This window comes from Nuphar pumila, chromosome 3, assembly GCF_984573655.1.
Source record: "Nuphar pumila chromosome 3, dmNupPumi1.hap1.1, whole genome shotgun sequence".
Taxonomy (NCBI): domain Eukaryota; kingdom Viridiplantae; phylum Streptophyta; class Magnoliopsida; order Nymphaeales; family Nymphaeaceae; genus Nuphar; species Nuphar pumila.
The window spans coordinates 136341291-136365606 of record NC_143251.1 but is presented as its reverse complement, the minus strand read 5'-3'; the positions used below and the strand labels follow the sequence as shown (position 1 = coordinate 136365606).

Genomic DNA, 24316 nt, shown 5'->3' with positions numbered 1-24316 from the left:
TTAACCCACAAGGACTCCACACACCTGGCTAAATGGGTTGCCTAAGGCTTTCAAGTTGAAAGAGGTTGAGAGTTCAATGCCCAGGGTGCACATTCTTTGCTGAAAGGCCAAAGCCAAATGGAAACTAGGGGGCAGGAAGGGAGTAACTTGTGTTGTTTTACACTGCCACGTTTGATAGGCAGCAGATAATAGACTTTATCAAGGTTGGGTTGATAAAAGATTCAGTAATTAACTCTTCAACACTACCCTTGTTATTTTTATTTTGTTATCATGCCGTTTTTTTTATATTTACGCAGAGAAACCGCTCACGTGATCAGAGACCTGCCATACTTTTACAGTCACTGTCCTGGCAACATAAAACTCCGCAGGCTTACCACTGGGGCTCTGCCTGCCGTACTTGCCAAAAGATTAAAATACTCCTGATAATGGTAAAAATGACTATAGTACAGATATGTTTACAATAATGTACACATTTTGTTTTTTGACAGTCAAGAGGTTGAGATCGGCCATGTATGTAGGGATGTTAACTATTCAGATTAAGGTTGGATATGGCCAATAGCAAATTGATGTTGGCTAAACGGATTCAGATGGTAAAAGCTCACATACCAAATCCAAATTTTTTACATGTAATCATACTCAGATATCTATCAAATTCGGTAGCAAGAAATAAAAACCATTACCGCATCCGATTATAATGAAATATGGTTTTGGCCTACCAAATTCGACTAAAAGGAATCGGATTGGGTTGGATATTGGACACAAGCCGATCCATTGACATTATCACATGTATGTTCACTTTTTGCTCGCACACAAGTTTCAACCTCTTGAACCTTAGCTTTTTCAGCCTCCAGTCTTCTTCGTGCTGTAGAACTTAGCTTTTCTCCACCTGCTTCATTGCATAAAAGATCAACCACCTCCACCTGAAACAAATGCCATGAAGCTGTGAGCTTCAACACTATTCAGAGTCTAGAATAATGTCAAGACTGCACTTTTACTAATGTATGAGGGAGATCAGGCATAAATGCTTTTGAACAAAGCCAAATGGATCTGTACATGATTCAGCAAATGCAGCTTCGGCTTTTCTTAACAGCAAAAATTTGGAGACAAAAGTTTAGAATGCTGACACCTTTAGCAGTGGTAGACCCCTCTCAACCCTTCTCTTGTTAACTGATAAGCCACCTGATAAAGTCTCCTTGCTGGATAACCACATGAAGACAACACAGTCAACCAAATAAATCATCTTGAAAAGCATGGGAATTATAGTCTGCCTAATCTAAACTCTTCATTAAGACGTGAAAGTGCTAACAGAAAGAAAACTGCAAGAAATGGATGGCAAGATCTAAGCAGTTGTTTCATGAATGTAAATTGACAGCATGTGGGAGTGTGAATGATAGTGACGAACTTTTGAAACGAATTTAAGGAAAATACAACTGGAAAGAATAAAAAAAAACTAAAAAAATGCAAATCTATTGTTCTTCACAAGTTATATCTGATAAAAACATAAATATCATGAGAAACATTGTTTCCATCTAGAACAAAACATCATGATACTTTAACTGTTTAAAATGGCCAATTGAATATTGCAGTATTTAAAATAACATCCTGATATTTGTCATTATGGTCTGAAAAAATCATCTACAAGTAAAGATAAATAAATTTGAGCTGTAACTTATGAAGGTCATGAACCACATGGGTATTGGATGTTCTACAATTGCTTTGCTAATTGTGAGACTGTTTCTGCAGCTTCTGTGTGATACAGTCACAGTAAGAAAAGTTACGAGCTCTTGAAGACAGAGGAGAGGACCAAACGACAAGAACAATAAATAATCAACTTATTCTCCAAATCATACATGCACAAAGCATAAAGAGCTCATGACAATTTGGATCTATAGAAAAAAAAATTGCTTTTTTTCTTTGTTATGTGAAAATACTCAAGATATTTTGGTGAGACATCAGGGCTCATCACTTGTGTTTGAATGAATCTAAGTTGGTAATGGAACAAAATTTTGATCTGGTATATTCTGTAACTTGTTTTATGTTGCTGATATATATATATATATATATATATATATATATATATAGAGAGAGAGAGAGAGAGAGAGAGAGAGAGAGCTAGGTAACAATTAGTTAGTTGATATGTCTGCCATGTGTGTCTGAAATGAGTGTGCGTGCATGTGTCAGTGTCTAATATAAATCAAATCCTAGACTTGTGTTTCATCATCATTAGCAGTTCAGCAACATAAGGTGATTAACCATGTGTCCATTTACTTTTTCCTCTACATTATGGCCTATTGTTTACGTTATCAGAATCTTTCTAGGCCTTAAACTAGAACTAGAAGGGCTCAAATGACTTGCCTCTATTTTCAACTTTGATTCCAATCACATCTAAATTCAAAATACCCACATATTTGAAACCAATAAATTAAAACACTTAAATACAAATCATGGAATTTAAAAGATAGTTCTTGTAATTTAAAACTGGAATGGATATAAAGGAACTTATTCAAGCTTACAAACAAGCGGTTAGTTCTTGCAATTTGAAACTGGAATGGATATAAAGGAACTTATTCAAACCTACAAACAAGCAGTCTTCCTCTTTCTATCTAAAGAAAACATAAAAAATGCAAGACAGTAAGACACTAGGAGAACATACTGTAATGGAATCAAAGAGCACAAAAGAATAAAAAATGCCTTTAAAAGGCAAATACAAGGTGTCACAAAGATACAAGAGCCACTAAGGGCAATAGCACATAGGCCACAAAGGGCACACACAAGAGCACAATGTAAAAATATAAATTTTATTAGTGTCTAATGCTTAAGAAAAACACGCATAATGTATGGGAGAGATCCCATATATATACACAGCAAAAGGGAGATGATAAAAGGCCCAACTAGCCGTTCTAGTCCCAACGGCTAGATAATCTAGCCGTTGGATCAGCCCAACAGCTATATTGCATAGAACAAAAATGCCCCTAAAGGGATTACTTATTACATAAAATATAAAAAAAAACAATAAAAAGAGATAAAAATTTTTACAAGAATTCCCTAAAATACAATCTATAATATAATATACTCATATGTATACTAATATATATATATATAAAGAGGACAAATGAATACATTTAACACATACCTCACAATGATTGCATCCAAATTATTGTCAACAATTGATGGTCCATAAGGGTCGACAATGGGTTCCACTTGCACTTGCAGTACTGGTTTAATGGACTGCTTTTGCATCCAACAAGAAAGCATGAGTTCTAAAGTGGAAGAAACTTTAAAGTAAAGAAAACACTGGCATGCTTTACAATGATGGAACTTTTTAAATAGTGAGAAAAAGCTCATGAAACAAAGACCTCTAAAAAGGGCATGTTTTATGTTCATATGGAATAAAACCTCCTGATTATGCTTCAGTAAAAAAAAGCTGTCTTTATTCAGTATTTGTATTTTGCTAAACATTTTCCTTTATCCTATATAATTTACATATACTCATTCACCTTGAGGCTTAAACCTAACATCCTATGCATATGGATGGTCCTTAGCTATTCATGCGTTAAAAATTGGTTCTCTGTAAAATATTCAACAATAAAATCCCATCTATTGGAAAAGAGGAAAAAAAAACTGGATTGTTAAAGGTCTCCTAATCATGCATTTACAACAGGGACTACATAATATTCACAAATTAGCTTATCATGTAGAGACAATCCATATTCCATACCACTTTTCCAGCAATCAAAGGGAGGCATTTTGTTAAATGGGGAAGAGAGAACAAAGGTGAATTAGAGCTCAAAAGATTCAAAAGTACAACATTTATATATAAGCAAGAAATAGCAAAAGGTAAAAGGGTTATAACAACTACTGTCTGTACATCATATCCACACCCATCCAGCTAGTTCCAACCCACCTGACAACCACAGATTACTCCATAGCTACGGTTCTAACCCAAATATCATTTTGAATTCATTTGTGGATACACAAATAAAGGATGCCTAGTTAGTGAAAATAGTGTAGTTGCTTGCTGGCTAAAATATCAGCCAAACTGTAAGCATTAGTCACCTCTGAGCTTTAGCAATGAACTGCATTATGATCTTATCTGATTTTCTCTAATAAAGTCGTGTGCAGGCAAACTTTGCTGTGTTGTGATGAAAATTGACCGAAAGAAAGAGAATTTATAAAGATAGTGTACTGTTGCAATTTCTGTCTCAAAAGTTTATGCTTTTTAGCATAAACTTGGATGGTTTCATTAAATTTATTTATTGACTAAATCAAAAGTTTGATCAAACTTTGTTTTGACATTGACTTTTTGCATGCATGTGTATGCATTTTTTTTTTGGATTTATAACCTGAAGAAACCGCACCCGGCACGAAGACCTGGTTGTGCTGGCTCAGCCTGCCATACCTACAGTCGTCGTGCTGGCAGCATCAAACTCCGAAGCTAGGACCCCTGCCCCCGGGGGCCTATGCTACGCGTTGGCTTGCGCAGAGGGGCAACGCCCATGGGGATTGAACCTTGACTCGTCTAGCAGCCAAGGCCCCACCCCACAACGCCAACTCCCTTGGGGCAATGCATGTGTATGTACTTGAAAGTGTAATACATGTATTTGTTTTAAAGCAATCATTAAGTAGTCATTATGTAGACATTACGTGACCATTGAGTCATTCATTGTGGACCATCAACTAGTCATTATTTGATTGTTAGACATTCATTGTTGACCCTTAACTAGCCAATTGGCCATTGGTTAAGTAGCTCTTAGTTGACTGTTTGAATATGACTGTTATCCATTTATTTTTAACTATTGACTTTACATTTATATAAACCATTGTCGAACAACCATTTTGTGAATTCAATTCCATGACAAATTTGATAAAAAGTTATCCATTTCAATCAACTAACATATATTTAACTATGTCTAAGTTAATCTCAATTTCTCATATTAAAACCTTTAACACAATTACTCAAGGAATTACAACACCATACTTTGATATTAAGTGGGCTCATATGGTTAAATCAGAAGCATATTTGGTCAAGAAGCAGACTGTATCCAATGGCTTCAATTAGTAAAAGTGGATCTAGGTCATAAATGTGATACAAATGCAGCACAACCCCCATAACATTATATATATATAGTAGAAAACACTGATGCATATATTAATTTTATCAAATTAACATATACTTGCCATTTCTTTTACTTGATTTTGTAACCTTCATATAAGCCAAAGGAAAGTAAAAGAATACACTGGACTGGATTGTGAAGATACTTATTTGGATGTACCATTTGTTGGTTCAAGAATAAGATTATGAACATCATTTTCCATTTCTTGTTTTCCTTCTAAGAGGTGACTCCAAAATAAATTTGAGTATACAATTGTCGCTCCATTTACGTGAACTTGGCAATACGAAACCCACGTATGTAGTTGAAATTGATAAAAAAATAGTAAAATATTCAAAACTTGGATTTCACTTGGAGATGTGTCCATGCTTTTTAAAGTGACAGGTTGATAGTCATATTCCAACAGTCAATGTCTAGGTAACCATCAATCTAATAACAACTAGTCAGGTGTCAATATGAATGCCTAATGATCAAATGCTGGTTAGCTAATGGTCAATGATAAATGGCAGCAGTCACATGGAGCCTAGTTAATGGTTACTTTAAAACATCCAAATACATTAACCACTCACACACATGCATGTAGAAAGTCAAGGTTTGACCAGTCTTGATTTCATCAACATTTCAAGTCAAATGGAGCCACGGCAAGGTTAGACTAACAAAAGCATAATTTGGAGACAACATTTGTGATATATAGTACTGATTCCAGCATTATGCTGCATAAAGTACATTTCTCAGACAATTATGGCCTTTCTTTTGTAATTTTTGCCCTGCTCAAAGACTACAACAACAACAACAACAACTACGCCTTCATCCCAAAATAATTGGGGTCAGCGATATGAACCAAAAAAGAAAATCATTATGGGTCTTCCACATGAATCCTTCTCCAATCATTTCTATCCAATGCCATGTCTTCGGTGAGGTTCAAAGCATTTATATCCTTTCCTATCACCTCCATCCATGTCTTCCTAGGCCTACCCTGACCTCTTTTAACTAATATATTTCCCCATTTCTCCATCCTTCTAACTGGAGCATCATTAGGCCTTCGCCAAATATGTCCAAACCACCGTAAACGATTCTCTCTCATCTTATTTTCAATGGGTGCAATGCCTACCTTCTTACGTATCTCCTCGTTCCGAATCTTATCTTTTATTGTATTTCCACACATCCATCTCAGCATACGCATCTCAGCTACACTCATTTTTTGAATATGATGTCTCTTGACAGCCCAACATTCCGTACCATATAGTAAAGCAGGCTTAATAGTCGTCCTATAAAACTTTCCCTTTAACCGCAATGGCATTCTACGATCGCACAACACTCCAGTTGCACTTTTCCATTTCATCCACCCAACCTTTATCCTATGATTTACATCTTCATCAATTTCTCCATACTTTTGAATGATAGATCCCAAATATTTGAAACAATCATCCACCGGTATTTCTTGCTCACCAAGCTTCACTACACTCCCATCACTACTTCGTTGCTTACTAAACCGACATTCCATGTATTCTGTCTTACTCTTATTCAACTTAAAACCTCTTGCTTCCAATGTCTGTCTCCATAATTCTAACTTAGCATTAACCCCAGCTCTAGACTCATCAATCAAAACAATATCATCAGCAAACAACATACACCACGGCACATTTTCTTGAATTGATCTTGTAAGCTCATCCATCACTATAGCAAATAGAAAAGGGCTTAAAGCAGATCCTTGATGTAACCCAACCGTTATAGGAAAATTGGTTATCACCCCTCCACAAGTGCGGACATTGATTACTACTCCTTCATACATATCTTTAATTATTCTAATGTACTTGAGAGAAACACCTTTCTTCATCATTGTCCACCAGAGAACGTCCCTAGGTACTCTATCGTATGCCTTCTCCAAATCAATAAAAACCATATGCAAATCTTTATTCCTCTCTTTATTTCTCTCAATAAGTTGTCTAAGAAGATGTATAGCTTCCATAGTTGATCTTCCAGGCATAAAACCAAATTGATTCTCCGATATCATGACCTTCCTCAACCTAGACTCAATCACCCTCTCCCAAAGTTTCATAGTATGACTCATGAGTTTTATACCACGATAGTTTGAGCAATCTTGTATATCACCCTTATTCTTATATAGAGGCACCAAAGTACTCTTCCTCCACTCATTACGCATCTTATTTGTCCGCCAAATCTTGTTAAAAAGATTTGTCAACCATTCTAAACCTTTTTCTCCCAAGCATTTCCAAGCCTCGATAGGTATACCATCTGGGCCAACTGCCCTTCTTGATTTCATTTTCTTCAAAGCCTCTGCAATTTCTTTCTTTTGAATCTTGCGCATAAAGTCATGATTAATCTCATGAAAAGGAATAGAGAAGTCTCCAAGATCCTGAGCATGACTTTCATTAAATAGCTTATTAAAATAATCTTTCCATCTCTCTTTAATCTCTTCATCTTTGACTAAAACCCTTTGCGTTTCATCTTTGATACATCTAACCATACCCAGATCCCTCGATTTCCTATCTCTCATCTTTGCAAGCCTATAAATATCCTTCTCGCCCTTTTTGGTATCCAACTTGTCATAAACCTCCTTATATACCTTATCCCTCGCGTTCCAAACTACTTGTTTAGCTTCCTTCTTTGCTATCATATACTTCTCCAAATTCTCATTATCACGACTCTTACTTAGATTTCTATAACACTCTCTTTTAACCTTAATAGCTAATTTGACATCCTCGTTCCACCACGATGTATCCTTACCTAACGGTGCACCACCTTTAGACTCACCCAATACCTCCTTAGCCACCTTTCTCATGCCACCCGCTATCTTATTACACATTGATTCTGAATCCTCCTCGAGACACCAATCAGCTTCCTTAACTACCTGCTCTACAAACATTCCTTGTTTAGCTCCTTTCAGTGCCCACCACTTAATTCTAGGATCTATCCTATGTCTATCCATTTTGCGGCATTGTCTAATTCTAAGATCTAAAATTAAGACTCTATGTTGTGTAGCTACACTTTCTCCCGGTATAACCTTACAATCGATGCAACAACCCCTATCTCTCTTTCTAAGTAGGAAAAAATCTATCTGACTCGTATTCACCCCACTTTTAAATGTTACTAGGTGAGACTCCCTCTTCCTAAACCAAGTGTTTGCTAAGATCATATCATAGGACAAACCAAAATCTAAAATCTTTTCTCCACTTTCGTTTCTTTCTCCTATACCATAGCCTCCATGGATACTCTCAAATTCATCCCTACTAATGCCTACATGCCCATTAAGGTCACCGCCGATGAAAAGCCTTTCTCCATAAGATATCCCTGTACTACTCCATCTAAATCTTCCCAAAATTGACGCTTAATGGAATCATCTAAACCTACTTGAGGTGCATAAACACTAATAATATTAATAATATCCGTACCTAATACTAATTTAATAAGTAAAATCCTATCACCCTTCCTACGGACCTCAACTACATTATCTATAAACTCACGACTCATAACAATCCCTACTCCATTCCTATTCCTATTTATTCATGTATACCAAATCTTATATTCCCAAGGTTCTAGCACTTTTGCTTTCTCACCTACCCATTTGGTCTCTTGTAGACATAAAATATCAATCTTTCTCCTACACATAACATCTACTAACTCTACCAACTTACCAGTTAAAGACCCTATGTTCCAAGAGGCTAACCTAATTTTATGGTCTTGGACTAACTTCTTTACCCTCACACGTCCAACAAAGTGAGGGAACCCTTGCCTATTTGATACCACACCCGGGCGCCGGTGTGACGCATCGCTTTCGGGCGACGACCTAGCAACCCTTGCCCATTTATCACTGCCTCCGGGCCTATAGAGTACAGCGCGTCGCTCAGTAGGGAACGCCCCAACGAAATTCTCATAATGGTTCATATTCATAGGGTATGACTAAGTTTTTATGTTGGCTGTCACAGGCCTACCGCAACCCTCCTCCTTTATCCGGGCTTGGGGCCGACAGTGTATAACTAAACAGTTACTATTAACTAAAATACAACCTTCTTTTTGAAGGTCTATTTCTAAATTTTTTTTTCTGAAAAGGGACCTCTTTTGTCATACATGAGTGTGCCTAAGGACTAGTGGTACAAAATACAAGGATCTGAGTGAAGGCCTATTCCCCCAGTTTACCTCTCAGATGATGCCAAGTAACTTGACTGCACCAAATGCATTTCCCACTTATTTCTTTATAAGTTTTCATTTATTGTTGTTTCTTCGACATGTTAAGATGTATACTTATATATATATACACACACATTGTAAACCAAAATACCCATCAAGGGTATTTTGGTCTTTTCACTATAATAGGCATCAGCCCATTAGGGGCTGACAACCTTTTTATTTTTCTTTTACTTTTTTGTATTTTTTTATTTTTCGTTTTTGTGTTTTTGGGGCAGCTCCAAAGTAGTTGTTGGAGCTGCTCCCACCGAACATTTCTACCAAATTGTTAATGGGCTTAGACCCGAATTCGAAGGGACAAAATCGGCTCTTCTTCGTATAGGAGGTGTATCATCCATAGTCGAAACTCTTGAAGAGTTAACTATTAAGAAAAATAGATTGAAAAAACCATCCGGTTCAAAAGAAAAATTCGTGCTTGCTATGTCAAAGCCTGATAATCATACTAGAAGTTACAAACTTCCACATTTTGTGAAAAAATGAGAATGAAAGAAACACTAACTATAAAAGAAGCAACAAAAGAAAGGATCATGAATATAAAAAGGGTGGCAAAATCATATGCTATCATTGCTATGAATTGGGACACATCAAACCTTTCTGTCCCGAAAGAAAGAAGATCATAGAGATGATAAGAGAGTTGCTTCGGCTGAAAGCCATGATGTAGACGACTCTCAATGTATCGGCTCGCCATCTTTGGCTCAACTAATTGAGGCACTACAACCAATACTCAAAGGTCAAACTTCTTCCTTCTCGGGAGCGGCTGTATCCACAAGTGGAGACCATGGTAAGACTTCTTGGATACTTTACTCTGGTGCCTCTTTTTACATGACTCCAAATGAGTCCATATTATCTAAATGTCGTACTAACTCAAATGATTCTTATATTTCAGCCACCGAAGGAACATCTTTGAAAATCAGAAGTTTTGGAGTATTTAAAAAATAACCAATTTTTCACATATCAAATATTTGAGTGGTACCAAAATTGAATTTAAATCTTTTATCCGTTTCTCAAATTACGGATCATAGATGCAAAGTCTTGTTTTCATTTAACGATTGTTTAATACAGGATCTCCAGTCCGGAAAGCCGATTGGGCGAGGGCATAAAAGAGATCTCTATGTAATGAACAATCTTGAGCTATCAAAACATATTTTTTGTAATTTTGTGGAAAAGAAAGACATACAAAATTGGTACAAAAGACCAGGACATCCTAGCGTGTCCAAATTACAATTGTTTCAATTTCTTACAAGTTATAAAGGAAAAGATTGTTTGTGAAAATTGCATTCTTGGTAAAATGAAATCCTTACCATTTGAGACAAGACATTTTATATCTAAAAATCCATTTGAGTTAGTACATTCGGACGTATGGGGACCGGCTTTAGTTGTATCCAAAGGAGGTATATCTTATTATATTATATTTGTTGATGACTATAGTAGACACTCTTGGATATTTTTTCTTAAACAAAAATTAGAAGTGTTTGATTGTTTTAAAAAATTTCATCACTATACAAAAACTCAATTTAAAACCAATATTCAAATTTTTAGAACTGATTTCGGAGGAGAATTTGTGTCAAAAAGAGTTCAAAAATTACCTTAGCCTACATGGGATTATTCATCAAAAATCTTATTCATACACTCCTCAACAAAATAGACTAGCAGAAAGGAACATAGACATATCATTGAGACAACTAGAATACTTCTTGTTTCAAGAAATGTTTCTAAAAGTTTTTGGACCGAAGCTGCCCTTATGGCAGTTTATCTGATAAACAGAATGCCTTCCAAAAACATTGAAAATGTCTCTCTTATTGAAAAATTACTTAAAACATCGCCCGATTATAATAGGTTAAGAGTCTTTTGATGTAAATGTTTTGTCCTTACTAATAAAAATGACAAACTATCCCCAAAAGCTATCCCTTTTGTCTTCTTAGGCTATGCCGAAAATCAAAAGGGATATAGATGTTATGACATTGAAAGAAACAAATTGTATGTTTCACAAAATGTTACGTTCCTTGAAAATAAAAATGATTTTAGCAAAGAAAAAATCCAAGAGAGTTGTGATTATTCATTCCTTTTTTATCTTGTCAATGAACATGAAACATGTGAAAATATTCACGATGTGCATGAGAGTGAAAATGAAAACACTCATAATGAAAATGAAAATATAGATGAAGGTCTTAGTAATGTAGACATATTTCATAATAATATACAAACCTATACTCGACGTATAGAAGATCATCCACCACGTGCTTTGAAAAGATATTCACAAAATCAAGATATGAATTCTTCTAGTATTAGAAGATCCATAAGAATTTCAAAAGCTTCTAGTAGATTTGTATCCTATGATTCTTTTGAACCAAGGTATAGATCATGTCTTATGGCCATACATTCATATATAGAACCAATTGTTAGAAAATAATATATACGTATATATTTGTAATCTTTTTTTTTCTTTTTTTTTTACTTCTTTATTTTTTGTTTCTTTTTACTTTGTATTTTCTGTCAGTTAATGACAAATTGTGCAGTTGCACAGTCTGTCTTTTTAGATACGTTAGTCTGCTAATGACAGACTGTGCAACTGCATAATCTGCTAAAGAATTAGAGACGTTGGGACTGTACCCAACGGCTCTAATTAGAGTCGTTGGGTACAGCCCAACGACTACCTCTCTATTGACTTCCTTTGTAAATAAGGGCTTCAGCCCATTGTAAATTTCACTTATGAAAAGGGTTTTTACTCTCTTGTATTCATTAATAAAATGGTGCATTTGAAGCACTTTGCTCACGTGTGTGGTGTGAATACTTGAATGCTACTTTGTGCTAGCATACGCTTATGAATGTCTAAAGTATCAAGTTAGTTGGAAACTTGATTGCATGTTAGGCCCTTTACATGGTATCAGAGCTTGGTGTATGATCAACGGTACATTGGTAGGCTACCTCGTAAAGCGTGTTTACTCTACTTCGTGGTGGTGATTCTTTCTTCTTCTCTAATTCACCATAGGTGAATCTTTTCTACATAATACAAGCAATTCCAACTTTATTCCACCATTCAAACTTGAAGGAAGCAACCACAGTATTTGAGCGGGACACTTGGAGGCATTCATCAAAGGTCAAGGTTTGTGGGGATTCGTAAGAGGTACTATTTTTGAACTCACTCCCAAAATTTCATTAGGTGAAAATGGGGTTGAGACTAGTCTCGAAGAAAGAAACAAATTAATGAAAGAATACTATAAAAAATTGGATAAATGAGAAACTCAAAAATTCTTTCATGGATGCTAAGTGGAGTGGAGACAAAAATTGTCTCAAATCTATTATGCCACAAAAAGGCAAATGAAGCGTAGGAATATCTTAAAGGTATGTTTACCGAAAAAGATATGGCTCACAAATATTATCCCCAAGAAAAGGTTAGAAATATCAAACAAGGAGATAAAAATGTAAGAGATTATTTTATGAAATTATCTTCCATTTGAACCCAACTTGCCCAATTTGAACCCAAATGGGAAGGTAAGTGTATAGAAATGCGAAGAATTCAAGTTGAAGAAGATAGACTCTTTGCCTTCCTCTATGGTTTGAGACCCGAATTTGAACAAACAAGGGCCTCCTTGCTATCATCTTCATCACCTCCTCCTATTCATGAGATCCTCACTAAACTTATTGGAGAAGAAACTTGGTTAAACATGAGTAAAAATGTTAGTGTTCTTGCTACCTCTAGCAATGGTCAAGAAGAGGATTGCGCTCTTGCTGCATCAAAACCAGGACATTACATTAAACCATATAAACCGCCTCACTTTAATAAGAATAGAGGAGAATCAAAAATCATTTGCCATAATTGTAATGAGCCAGGTCACATTAGGCCACAATATCCTAAATACAAATATAGACCTCAAGAAAAACGTGTTGCCATTGTACCATCAAAACAAGATGAGGAGACTTTGAATCTCAAGGACCTCACCAAATCCTTATCTCAACTGACGGAGGCATTACAACCATTGCTTAAAGGATCTACCTCAGGTGCGACCATTGCATCATCTTCCTCTCCTGGTATGTGCACTTGGCTTCTTGATTCGGGAGTTTTTTTTCATATGACTCCACATAAGTCTATATTATCCGAATGTCAATCTAATTCAAAAACATCATTTGTTTTCACTGTTGATGGTACTACCTTAGAAACAGAAGGTATTGAAACTTTTAAAAATGATTTGTCAAAACATAGCAAATTTTATATTCCAAAAATAAGATTTATACCTAAACTTCATCTTAACCTACTTTCAGTTTCGCAAATCTCGGATCATGGATTCTGTTTCTCATCAAATAAATGTTGGGTGCAGGATCGCCAGTCCGAGAAATTGATTGGGGAAGGTTCTAGGCAGGGAGATCTCTATTATATGGATTTTCTTTGTATTCCAAAAGAATCATTTTGTAACATTGCCCAAACAAATGATATACGAACTTGGCATCATAGACTTGGGCATCCAAATATAAAGAAATTAAATCTTATACCTGATACCAAGAATATTTGTAAAAAAATAATTGAATGTAAAGAATGTTTACTTGGTCAAAGAACATTTCTCTTTAATGCCTTTTGAATTAGTTTATTCAAATGTGTGGGGTCCTGCACCCGTAGCATCTAAAGGAGGATTCTCCTACTATGTTGTGTTTATCGATTATTTCAGTAGATATTGTTGGATTTATTTTCTTAAATTTAAATCCGATGTATTCACAATCTTCAAAACATTTTATAACATGATTAAAAATCAATTTGAAAGAAAACTCAAAATCCTTCGAACTGACTCTGGAGGAGAATATTTTTCAAAATAAATTTAAAAAAATTTTAGGAAATGAAGGAATTTTACATCAAAGATCGTGTCCTAGAACTCCATAACAAAACAGAATTTCAGAGAGAAAACATGGTCACATTATGGAAACTACAAGGACTCTCCTTATTGCTAAAAATATTTCAAAAAATCTTTGGGTCGAAGTTGCGTTAACTTCAGTATATCTTATAAATAGGATGCCTTCAAAAACATTGTCCAATGAAATTCCCTTTGAAAAATTATTTAAATATGAACCTGACTATCAAAGACTGAGAATCTTTGGTTGCAAATATTATGTTTTAAATGACAAAGGAGATAAATTGTCCTCTAAGGCTATTCCTTGTGTGTTCATTGGTTATTCTGAAACACAAAAATGATTTAAATGTTATGATAAAAAAAATGATAAACTTCTTGTCTCAAGGAATGTTAATTTTGTTGAAAATGAAAGTGGATTCGAAGGAAACATGTTGCAAGACGTGAATTATGATTACTCATTCTTGTTTAAATTGTTGTCTAATGATGAAAATATTTGTGTAGAACCTCCTATTGAGAATATAACAACAGTTGAACCAATAGTATACACTAGAAGGAATCAAAATGCAACCAATGAACATGAAAATCAAAGTAATCAAAATGCAACCAATGAACATGAAAATCAAAGTAATCATGAAGTATTAGAAATACCATCAGAACAAACGACTATTCGTAGATCTGAACGAACATCAAGGATTCCAAATAAATTTGTATCTTATGACTCATTCTCCCCTAAACATAGAGCTTGTCTTATAGCTATTCATTTTTACTTTGAACGCTCATGTTACAATGAAGCCAAAAATTTACCCGAGTTGATAAAAGCTATGCATATAGAATTAGATGCTCTTAAAGAAGCTAATATTTGGAAAATTCTAAATTTACCCATCGGAAAAAAGACCATAGGTTGTAGATGGGTTTTTAAGGTAAAAACAAAAAGTGATGGATCTTTGAAAATACATAAAGCCAGGCTAGTTGCCAAAGGATATTCTCAAGAATACGGAGTTGATTACGAAGAAACTTTTGCTCCTGTTGCCAGGATGACCACAGTTCGAATGCTTATAGCTATTTCAGCTATTAAAAATTGGAATATATTTCAAATGGATGTTAAAAACGCTTTTTTGAATGAAAATCTTAATGATGAAGTATTCGTGGATGTTCCACCAGAATTGATAATTCCTTCAGGAAAAGTGCTTAAATTAAAAAAGGCATTGTATGGCCTCAAACAAGCACCTCAAGCTTGGTTTGATACTTTTAACAATATTATTACAAGATATGGTTTTAAACCATGCTATACTGATAGAGCTTTATTTACCAAGAATTCTCCTGTAGAGATTATAATTTTACTTTTGTATGTTGATGATATGTTGATTACAGGTAGTGACAAAGAAGGAATCAAGAAAGTAAAATAGTTTTTGAAAAATTTCTTTGAAATGACAGATCTTGGGTTTCTAACATACTTTTTTGGTATAGAAGTATCCTACTCTAACAGAGGATACATATTGTCACAAACAAAGTTTGCTTCAGATATTATTGACAGGTTAGAACTATCAGATGATAAAGTTGTTGACACCCTAGAGACTCTTGGAATGAAAATACGAGTCGTTGATGGAGTTCCCTTGGACAACCCAACTCACTTCAGACAGCTCGTGGGATCCCTTATGTATCTAAGTATTACAAGACTTGACATAACTTATGTTGTACATATAGCCAGCCAATTTCAACATGCTCCAACATCATCTCATATGAGTGGAGTCATGAGAATTATTAAATATGTCAGAAATACAATAAATAATGGAGTTTTTCTATCTTCTTCCTCCTTAGATCTTATTGCATACTCTGATGCTGATTGGGGAGGAGATCCAAATAATAGACGCTCAACAACTGATTTTTGTGTGTTTCTAGGTAAATCATTGATTTCATGGAGATGCAAGAAACAACAAAAGGTGTCACTATCATCTATAAAAGCGGAATATAGAGCAATGGCAACTACTACCATGAAAATCGTGTGGCTCAAACAACTAATTTCAGATATGGGAATTCACCTTCAAAATCCTACAAGATTATGCTGTGATAACAAGAGCTCCATATACATTGCTCAAAATCATACATTCCATGAAAGAACTAAGCATATAGAGATGGATTGTTATTTTGTTCGTGAAGAATATTTAAAGAAGACTATTGATCTTCCTTATGTAACATCAGAATATCAACTTGTGGATTCATTCACCAAGGCACTATGCTCACCAAGATTCAACTTTTTACTTGACAAACTTTCGATGATTTCACCATAAGTTTGAGGAAGAGTGTTAGAAAATAGTACATATGTATATATTTGTAATCCTTTTTCTTTTTTTTTATTTCTTTTATTTCTTTTTACTTTGTATTTTCTGTCAGTTAATGACAGACTCAGTCTGCTAAAGCATTAGAGACGTTAATCTGCTAATGACAGACTGTGCGCAGTTGCACAGTCTGCTAATGACAGGCTGTGCAGTTGTACAGTCTGCTAAAGAATTAGAGACGTTGGGACTGTACCCAACGGCCAACAACTACCTCTTTATTGGCTTCCTCTATAAATAAGGGCTTCAGCCCATCGTAAATTTCACTTATGAAAAGGGTTTTTACTCCCTTATATTCATTAATAAAAGGGTACATTTGAAGCACTTTGCTCACGTGTGTGGTGGTGTGTGGTGTGAATACTTGAATGTTACTTTGTGTTAGCATATGCTTATGAATGTTTGAAGTATCAAGTTAGTTGGAAACTTGATTGCATGTTAGGCTCTTTACACCAACATCCTACTACGAAGCCAAAAATCATCAAGAGTGGATTAAGGCAATGAACGATGAATTAGAAGCATTAGAAAAGGCAAAAACTTGATAAATTCAAACATTACCTAAAGGTAGGAAAACTATAGGATGTAGATGGCTCTACAAGGTTAAAACTAAATGGGATTGAACATTAGAAAGATATAAAGTTAAGCTAGTAGCTAAGCGATACAGTCAAGAATATGGGATATATTATAACGAGACATTTGTTGTCGTCGCCCAAATGACCATTGTTAGAACCCTAATTTCTATAGCATCAATTAAAAAATGACCAATCTTTCAAATGGATGTAAAAAGTGCTTTTTTAAACGGTAATTTGGATGAGGAGGTGTACATGAATCGTCCACAAGGTTTAAGTTTAACACATGGGAAAATCATTCGGCTATGCAAAGCCTTGTATGGTTTGAAACAAGCCCCCAAAGCTTGGTATGATAAATTGAGTAGTGTGATGACACAACTTCATTTTAAATTTTGTTATACTGACACTGCATTGTTTGTTAACTCTTCCAATGTAGGAATTGTGATATTACTACTCTACATAGATGACATAATCATCATAGGAGATGACAAGCAATAAGTAAATTAGATCAAAAATATCCTTAAAGACAACTTTGAAATGACAGATCTTGGTTTTTTACGTTACTTTCTTAGAATAGAAGTGGCTTACTCACCTTGTGATTATTTTTTGTCACAGACTAAGTATGCAGCAAAAATCATAGAACAATCAGGACTCTCGGATGAGAAACAAATTGATACTCCAGAGATCATAAATGCAAAAATGAAGAAAGATGATGGAGAACCTCTAAAGGATCCAACTTCATACAGACAAATGATTGGCGCTTTGTCTTATCTCTCAATTACTCATCCTGATATTTCTCATGTGATTCATTCTGTTAGTCAGTTTCAGCCTATGTCACACGGACTCGGCTCCAAGGTCGCCGCACCCGCGTCGACACTGTTAAAATGTAAAACTGTACATATATGTATATATAATAATATTATATTATTATATATATATATATAAATACATTTTTAATTTCTTTCTTTTCTGTATTTTTTTTTCCTTTATTTTTATTTTTTGTCTTTATGTCATCTAGTTCAGCTTGAACTAGAATGACTGTTGCTAGTCAAGTCCTGTCCAGACTTGACTAGCAATAGAGCTGTTGGACTGACACAGTCCAACAGCTCTTAATAGAGTTGTTGGACTGACACAGTCCAACAGCTCTAAATAGAGCTGTTGGACTGTGCCCAACAGCTCTATTGAGTCCTCTTTCAGCTGTGTATATAAAGGGGTGCAGCCCCTCTTGTATTTCACTCCAATGCTTATTAAGCAATTGGTTTTTCATATCAATAAAGAATACATTTTTATTTTTATTTTGTTTCCAGTTATACCCTTTTTAAGGGTTATGCTTTAGTGTCATTCTTGACACTTGCTCTTGTTAATCAAAGCTCGTGTTTCGAAGATCCCCATTTCATTTCAGACACGCACCGACACGGGTGCGGACACGGGTGCGGCTCAGACTCAGTCAACCCGACCCTGGGTGTGGTCAACGCACCCAGGGTCATTTTGGTCGATTTTTTGGAATTTTTTTTTTTTTGAAATTTTCTGGGCTACAGCTGTAAGGAAAAAAACCCATCACAACTAAAAAACCTGTACACTTTCAAGTTTTAAGTACAGAATGGGCACAACTCAAGTTTTTGTGGTTTTTTCCTGTATGAAGAAAGTGAATTATTACAGTGTATGAAGAAAGTGCCCAAAAGTGAATTATTCCTGTATGAAGAAAGTGTACAGAATGCCTTCACAACTCATCACCTGTCCCCTAATGGGCACAACTTTGACCGAGTCTTATATATATATATATATATATATTTTTTTTTTTTTTTTTAATATATATATATAGCCGAGTCCCCGTGTCCAAAATTTTTGAAATTGCGCCGCACCCGTGTCGCACCCGCACCCATGTGACATAGGTTTCAACATGCTCCTACTACAGTACATATGAGTATTGTAATGAGAATTATTAGATATATTAAAAATTCTATTAATTATGGATTATTTCTATTATCATCTTCCTCATTAGAAGTCATTGCATACTCTGATTTTGACTGGGGAGGGGATGTAAATGATAGACGCTCAACCACTGGTTCTTGTGTTTTTTTAGGTGATTCTTTAATTTCATGGCGATGCAAAAAGCAGCAGAAGGTGTCTTTCTCCTCCACTAAAGTTGAGTATCGTACCATGGTAACAACTACGTTTGAGTTGGTGTGGTTAAGACAACTTCTAGAAGACTTGAGAACTCATATTACAGAACCTTCAAGATTATGTTGTGACAACAAGAGCGTTGTATACATTAAAAGCAATCATACATTTCATGAGAGGACAAAACATATTGAAATGGATTGCCACTACGTTCGTGAAGAATTCCTGAGGAAGACCATCACATTGCCCTACATTCCGTCTAAATATCAACTATCAGACTTCTTCACTAAAGGGCTCCTGTCACCCATATTTCACTTCCTACTTGGCAAACTTTTGGTTGTTCCACCATGCGTTTGAGGGGGGGTCTATTCACTGTAATAGGCGTCATCCCATTAGGGGCTCAACCTTTTTATTTTTCTTTTGCTTTTTTTGTATTTTTTATTTTTCATTTTTTGTGTTTTTGGGGCAGCTCCAAAGTAGCTATTGGAGCTGCTCCCAACGGTCATAAATAGCAAAACAACCACTTTGGGCTGCTCCCTTGTGGTCCCATTCATTATAAATAGGCCTCAAGGCCTTGTATTCTAGTATCTCTCTCAAGAGAGGATTTCCATTCAATAACAAAGATATTTGACCCTTGTGTGGGTGTTGTGGCTTATTTAATCAAGTGTTATACTTGATTGAAGTGTCTTCTTGCAAGTCCATAAGTAACGTATTTTGGTTTTGATCTGTTTCATTACACAACAATCCCATGAGCTTCTACAAAATGAATTAACCTGCTGCGCAATAGAATCCACCAAGAATTAGGTTATATCCACACCAGATCTCAATATCATGAAAGTTATGCTAGGTTACCTGGAATTGCCACAAAATTTGTTGCAACAACCTGTTCTCCAAAGGTGTGAGTTCATCTATAATTACATAATTAATTGACTGATGATGCTCAGCCATTACGCACCCTCGTGCTTTAGTAACTCATACCATTATGAAGTAGTTTTACTTTTTAGGGGCATTTGGGATTAAAGAGAAAGATTGGTTCCCTGCTCCTTTGAGGCAGGAGAGACATTAGAGTGTTAGCCTTTGTAACTTTATTAAAAACCAGATATAACAATTCAATTTTGGATGCGAGATTCCTGTGGATTCTCCATCTTTTATTCTCTTTATTTCCCAATGTGTAGGCCTCTCTAATGTTTGTTTCAAACAATCTTAATGCCTGAGGCACTCGTAGGAGTTGGTCGTATGTGCCCAAGTCACCAAGTGCCACCCCTTAAAATCTTTAATTCTATGAAGATTAGAAATTCCCGACCTCATCTGGACTTTTCTTAAAACAGAACAAATAGTCAGCACATACTCCAGAAGACATATTTAGCTCAGATTGCTTGAATCCCCATTACAACATCAAACCAAGACAAACTTGAATCCCCACTCTTGGAACATCTAGGCCAGAAAGCTCCACATGGTTCGACCTTTCTCTAGATCCATCTTAAGAGTAAGAGATAGTCTACCATAGTTATCAAAAGCTTTCTTCGAAAGCATAGCCTCACACTTTTTTATGCATCACAAACTTTATGAGAAACTCGCTTTCAAAACATGGCAAGCTTGCTTCTCTCAATATGAAAATAAACTTGATGGATTTTGTAAATGTCTTTTTCATGTTAAAAAATATTACATTTTCTTTTTTGAAGTTTTTTTATTTTGTTGATAAAAATACTCTTCTTATTGCACTAATGCCTGCACACCATGTATCAAACATACCAATCCCTGATATTGGTGCAAAACTCATTTAATAAACCTCAAATAGGAGTACCGCATATTTAAGAAACTCATCCTAAATGTTCAAAACACATATCATCTCTTATAGCTTTTCTAATTCATTAATGTATCAAAATCATTTGTATCAACAAAACATATAAAAATGACAATGCCATCATTATAAGGAAACCTAAGTCTTTCAAATATCATGATTCATGAATTATAAAAAAACTATAACATAATAATAGTAGATTAAATATGTACCATATGTTTTAATTTTTAGGTATCGTTGTGAAGATCATACAGTAGAATATTATTTTTATAGCTTTGTATCAATTTTTTAATGTACCAATATAATTATATGTTTTCGGCAATCACCTTCCAATGACCTTCCCATACCACACACACCATCCGCTACTAAGTGGCCTCAAATCCATCCACATGTTCATATCGGCCAACTTTCAAAATCTAATGATGATTCGCCTGGATCACTTGCACTTAGGCTCCGTTTGGGAGCCAGTGTTGGAGAGGAGATGAAAGAGGTGATGGGAGTGAGAAGAAAATGGAAGATGAGCCTGGAGTTGTCAACTACATCCATGTGATGATGTAGTTGAAAATGACCCATCTCCATCCCCCTCTCCACCCTCAACACCATTCTCATCTACCAAAACAGGGTTCACAAACACCTGTGTGGGTAGCTGGTATTAATTAAACCCTCATTAAATTCCATCTCTACTCCCATCTCCTGCTCCCAAACAGAGCCTTACATGCACCAATTTGCATATAACTGATCAGATGCCAGTCCAATATCAACTTCAATGACTTAATTGAATAGATGGCAAGGTTGGATATATATATATATATATGTGTGTGTGTGTGTGTGTGTGTGTGTGTGTGTGTGTGCGTGTGTGCCCTGAGATTTGGTTATCTTCCTATGCAGATTCCAAATTAAACTAATCGATGTCAAGATGCTTAGTTTTTATGTTCCTTTACTAATTCAAGTGACGATCATTTCCAAATTTAGAAGCCTGAAGAGCCTAGCAATCAAGGAAAGCAACATGCATCGAAAAACTACGGCTCTAAACCATTTCCTGCATCCCAGATGCTAAGTTCCGCAAGTTACTCACGAAACCCAGCATCAATCACCGTTTCCTTCACGCATCCAAACAAATCTAAACAACCAAAAAACCCAAGCAGAGTAAAACTAAAATAAATTAAACTCATCATATTTCTAGCAAATCGACCTTGATGTAGTCATGAACGGCACTTATCCGCACCTCGATCGGTTGGATCAACTCCGCAAACTGCAAAAACATACCAACATACATGCAATTACATCCAACAGCTAAAATCAATTAAAACTTTTGTGCAAAAAACAGATACATTCAGAAAAAAAAAACGAAGATTATCAAAGAAAATCAACCTCTTTCTTCACCAACATTGGCCCATCGCACACGCCGACGACGATCCGTTCTCTAGCCAGATCCGCAGAGGCCTGAAAACCCGCAATTCCAATTCAGAGATAGATCAAATTCCACTTCCAAAACACTCTGATTTCCCCCTCCCCCTCTCCTTTCCCATTGAATCGAAAAACAAACAAAGAACAAATTGAAGAAAGAGCACCAAACAGATCAAAAAAAGAAGGAAGAAGAAGAAGAAGAAGGGAGAGGACCTTAAGAAGATGACGATGACCGTCGTGGAGGCGATCGAACGTCCCTCCGAGGACCACGGAGCCATACGAATCTGGACCAGATATCGCTTGAGATACATGCTCGAGCCCGTGACCGTCAGTCGGTTCTCCCATTGCCGATGGATTCTACAAAGGGAAGTTCTCTGCCTCCCAAAACACAAAGAAGTATCATACACGTGTCATGCCAGAGGGGTTCAGGTTTAAGGACAGTCCTTGGATGCCGTTGATCATGAAAACGAACGGCACTCAAAGCTAGGGATGGCAATGGACCGGGGCGGGGCGGGGCGGGGCGGGGCGGGGCGGGCCGTCTCAAAATTAGAACCACCATCCCCGGGGATGGATTTTAACCTCCACCCCCGCCTTCATCCCCGGTTCAAACGGGGATGAGGCGGGGCGGGGCCCGTTTCCCCATAGTCTATTACCATCCTTTAGAAGGACTGGGGATGAAGCGAGGCGAGGCTAGGCGGGGAAAAGTGTAAGTCCATCCCCACCTCCCTTCCCGAATCGGGATGGATTTTAACCTTCGTCCCCGCCTCCATCCCCGTTTCATACCCTTCATCCCCGATCCAAACGGGGCAAGGTGGGGCGGGGCGGGGCCCCGCTTTCCTCCGATCCACTGCCATCCCTACTCAAAGCTTACTGGTGCTTGGATCCCATAAATATCCCAATTTAACCCACATCCATTTACCTGTAAAAAGGCAGATCTCATCTGTTTCATCTGTGGTGTGGCCAAAACATTGTGAAAAGATCAGGTGCAATATGATTGCACAAATATTTGTGCACTAAACACCTGCCATCTTGAGACAAGGCCCGTCAGTTGTGAGCCCAAGGCTTGATGGAGGCCAATCAATTACAAATTTCGTGCCATGTGATTGCACCCGATCTCGACTCCAAAACATTGCATTGGTATTGGAGTTAGCAGCAGCAGCACCAACACCACATTTTGACAATAAATGAAAATGGTGTTTCCATTTCAATGCAAGGTTGGCATACAGATCCTTATTTGCTCATGTGATGTTGACATCTTTTGGATATCCAATAAATCTCCATATGACTTACGACTATGCCCACCGACTCACGGCTGGGGAACTTGCAGTGAAAAGAGAAAGAAGGTCTGTTGTTATAATCTCTTTTTTTTTAAAAAGAAGGTCAGCAGAGGAACATCTCGGATTTGCCGGACAGAAGACATATCCGGATGGCGTAGGCTTGGATCTGTCGGATAGAGGGCAGGTCTGGTCGGAGTAAGTGCGGATCTGTCGGTCAGTGGGTCAGATCCGGTCGGTATAGGCTCGAATCGACCATTGGAACTGCAAATCTGACCGGAACAGGCACGGATCGACCGACAGAAAGTCAGATCTGCAGGTTACGGGCGACCGAGGTAGGCACGGATCAACCTTGCAGGTGTCAGATCCTTTCGCGATGATTTAGATCCGTCGGTTGTTGATCTGACCCACAACACAGGAAGTTCGACTAGCTGTGAAAAACGGTCGGCGGTCTGGCGTAGAGAGAGCGAGCACAGACCTGAGGCGATCGGCGGTTCGGTGTCCCTCTGCTTCTCTCGACCACAAGTGGGGGAAAATCGTTGGTCTCCCTCTGATTTGTCTGCCAAAAAAGGGAGCCCGACGATCATCGATAGGCAATGTACGCCTGCCGACCGCGAGTGGTAAACACGACTCTGACTGCCACTCCCTTTCTCTTCTCG

The 24316-nt window shown here is 36.7% G+C and overlaps 1 protein-coding gene across 1 annotated transcript; it reads right to left on the bottom strand.

Moving 5' to 3' along the window:
* Positions 1-426: 426 nt before the first annotated feature.
* Positions 427-22742, bottom strand: COAD (4-phosphopantetheine adenylyltransferase). Its single transcript, XM_090000212.1, has 6 exons — positions 22597-22742; positions 22348-22419; positions 22169-22228; positions 3134-3228; positions 1127-1196; positions 427-920 (listed from the first exon to the last, which is right to left on the bottom strand). The coding sequence occupies exons 1-6, from the start codon at positions 22726-22728 to the stop codon at positions 726-728; spliced, it is 624 nt and encodes a 207-aa protein (XP_089856338.1). The 5' UTR covers positions 22729-22742; the 3' UTR covers positions 427-725.
* Between the last annotated feature and the right edge of the window lie 1574 nt (positions 22743-24316).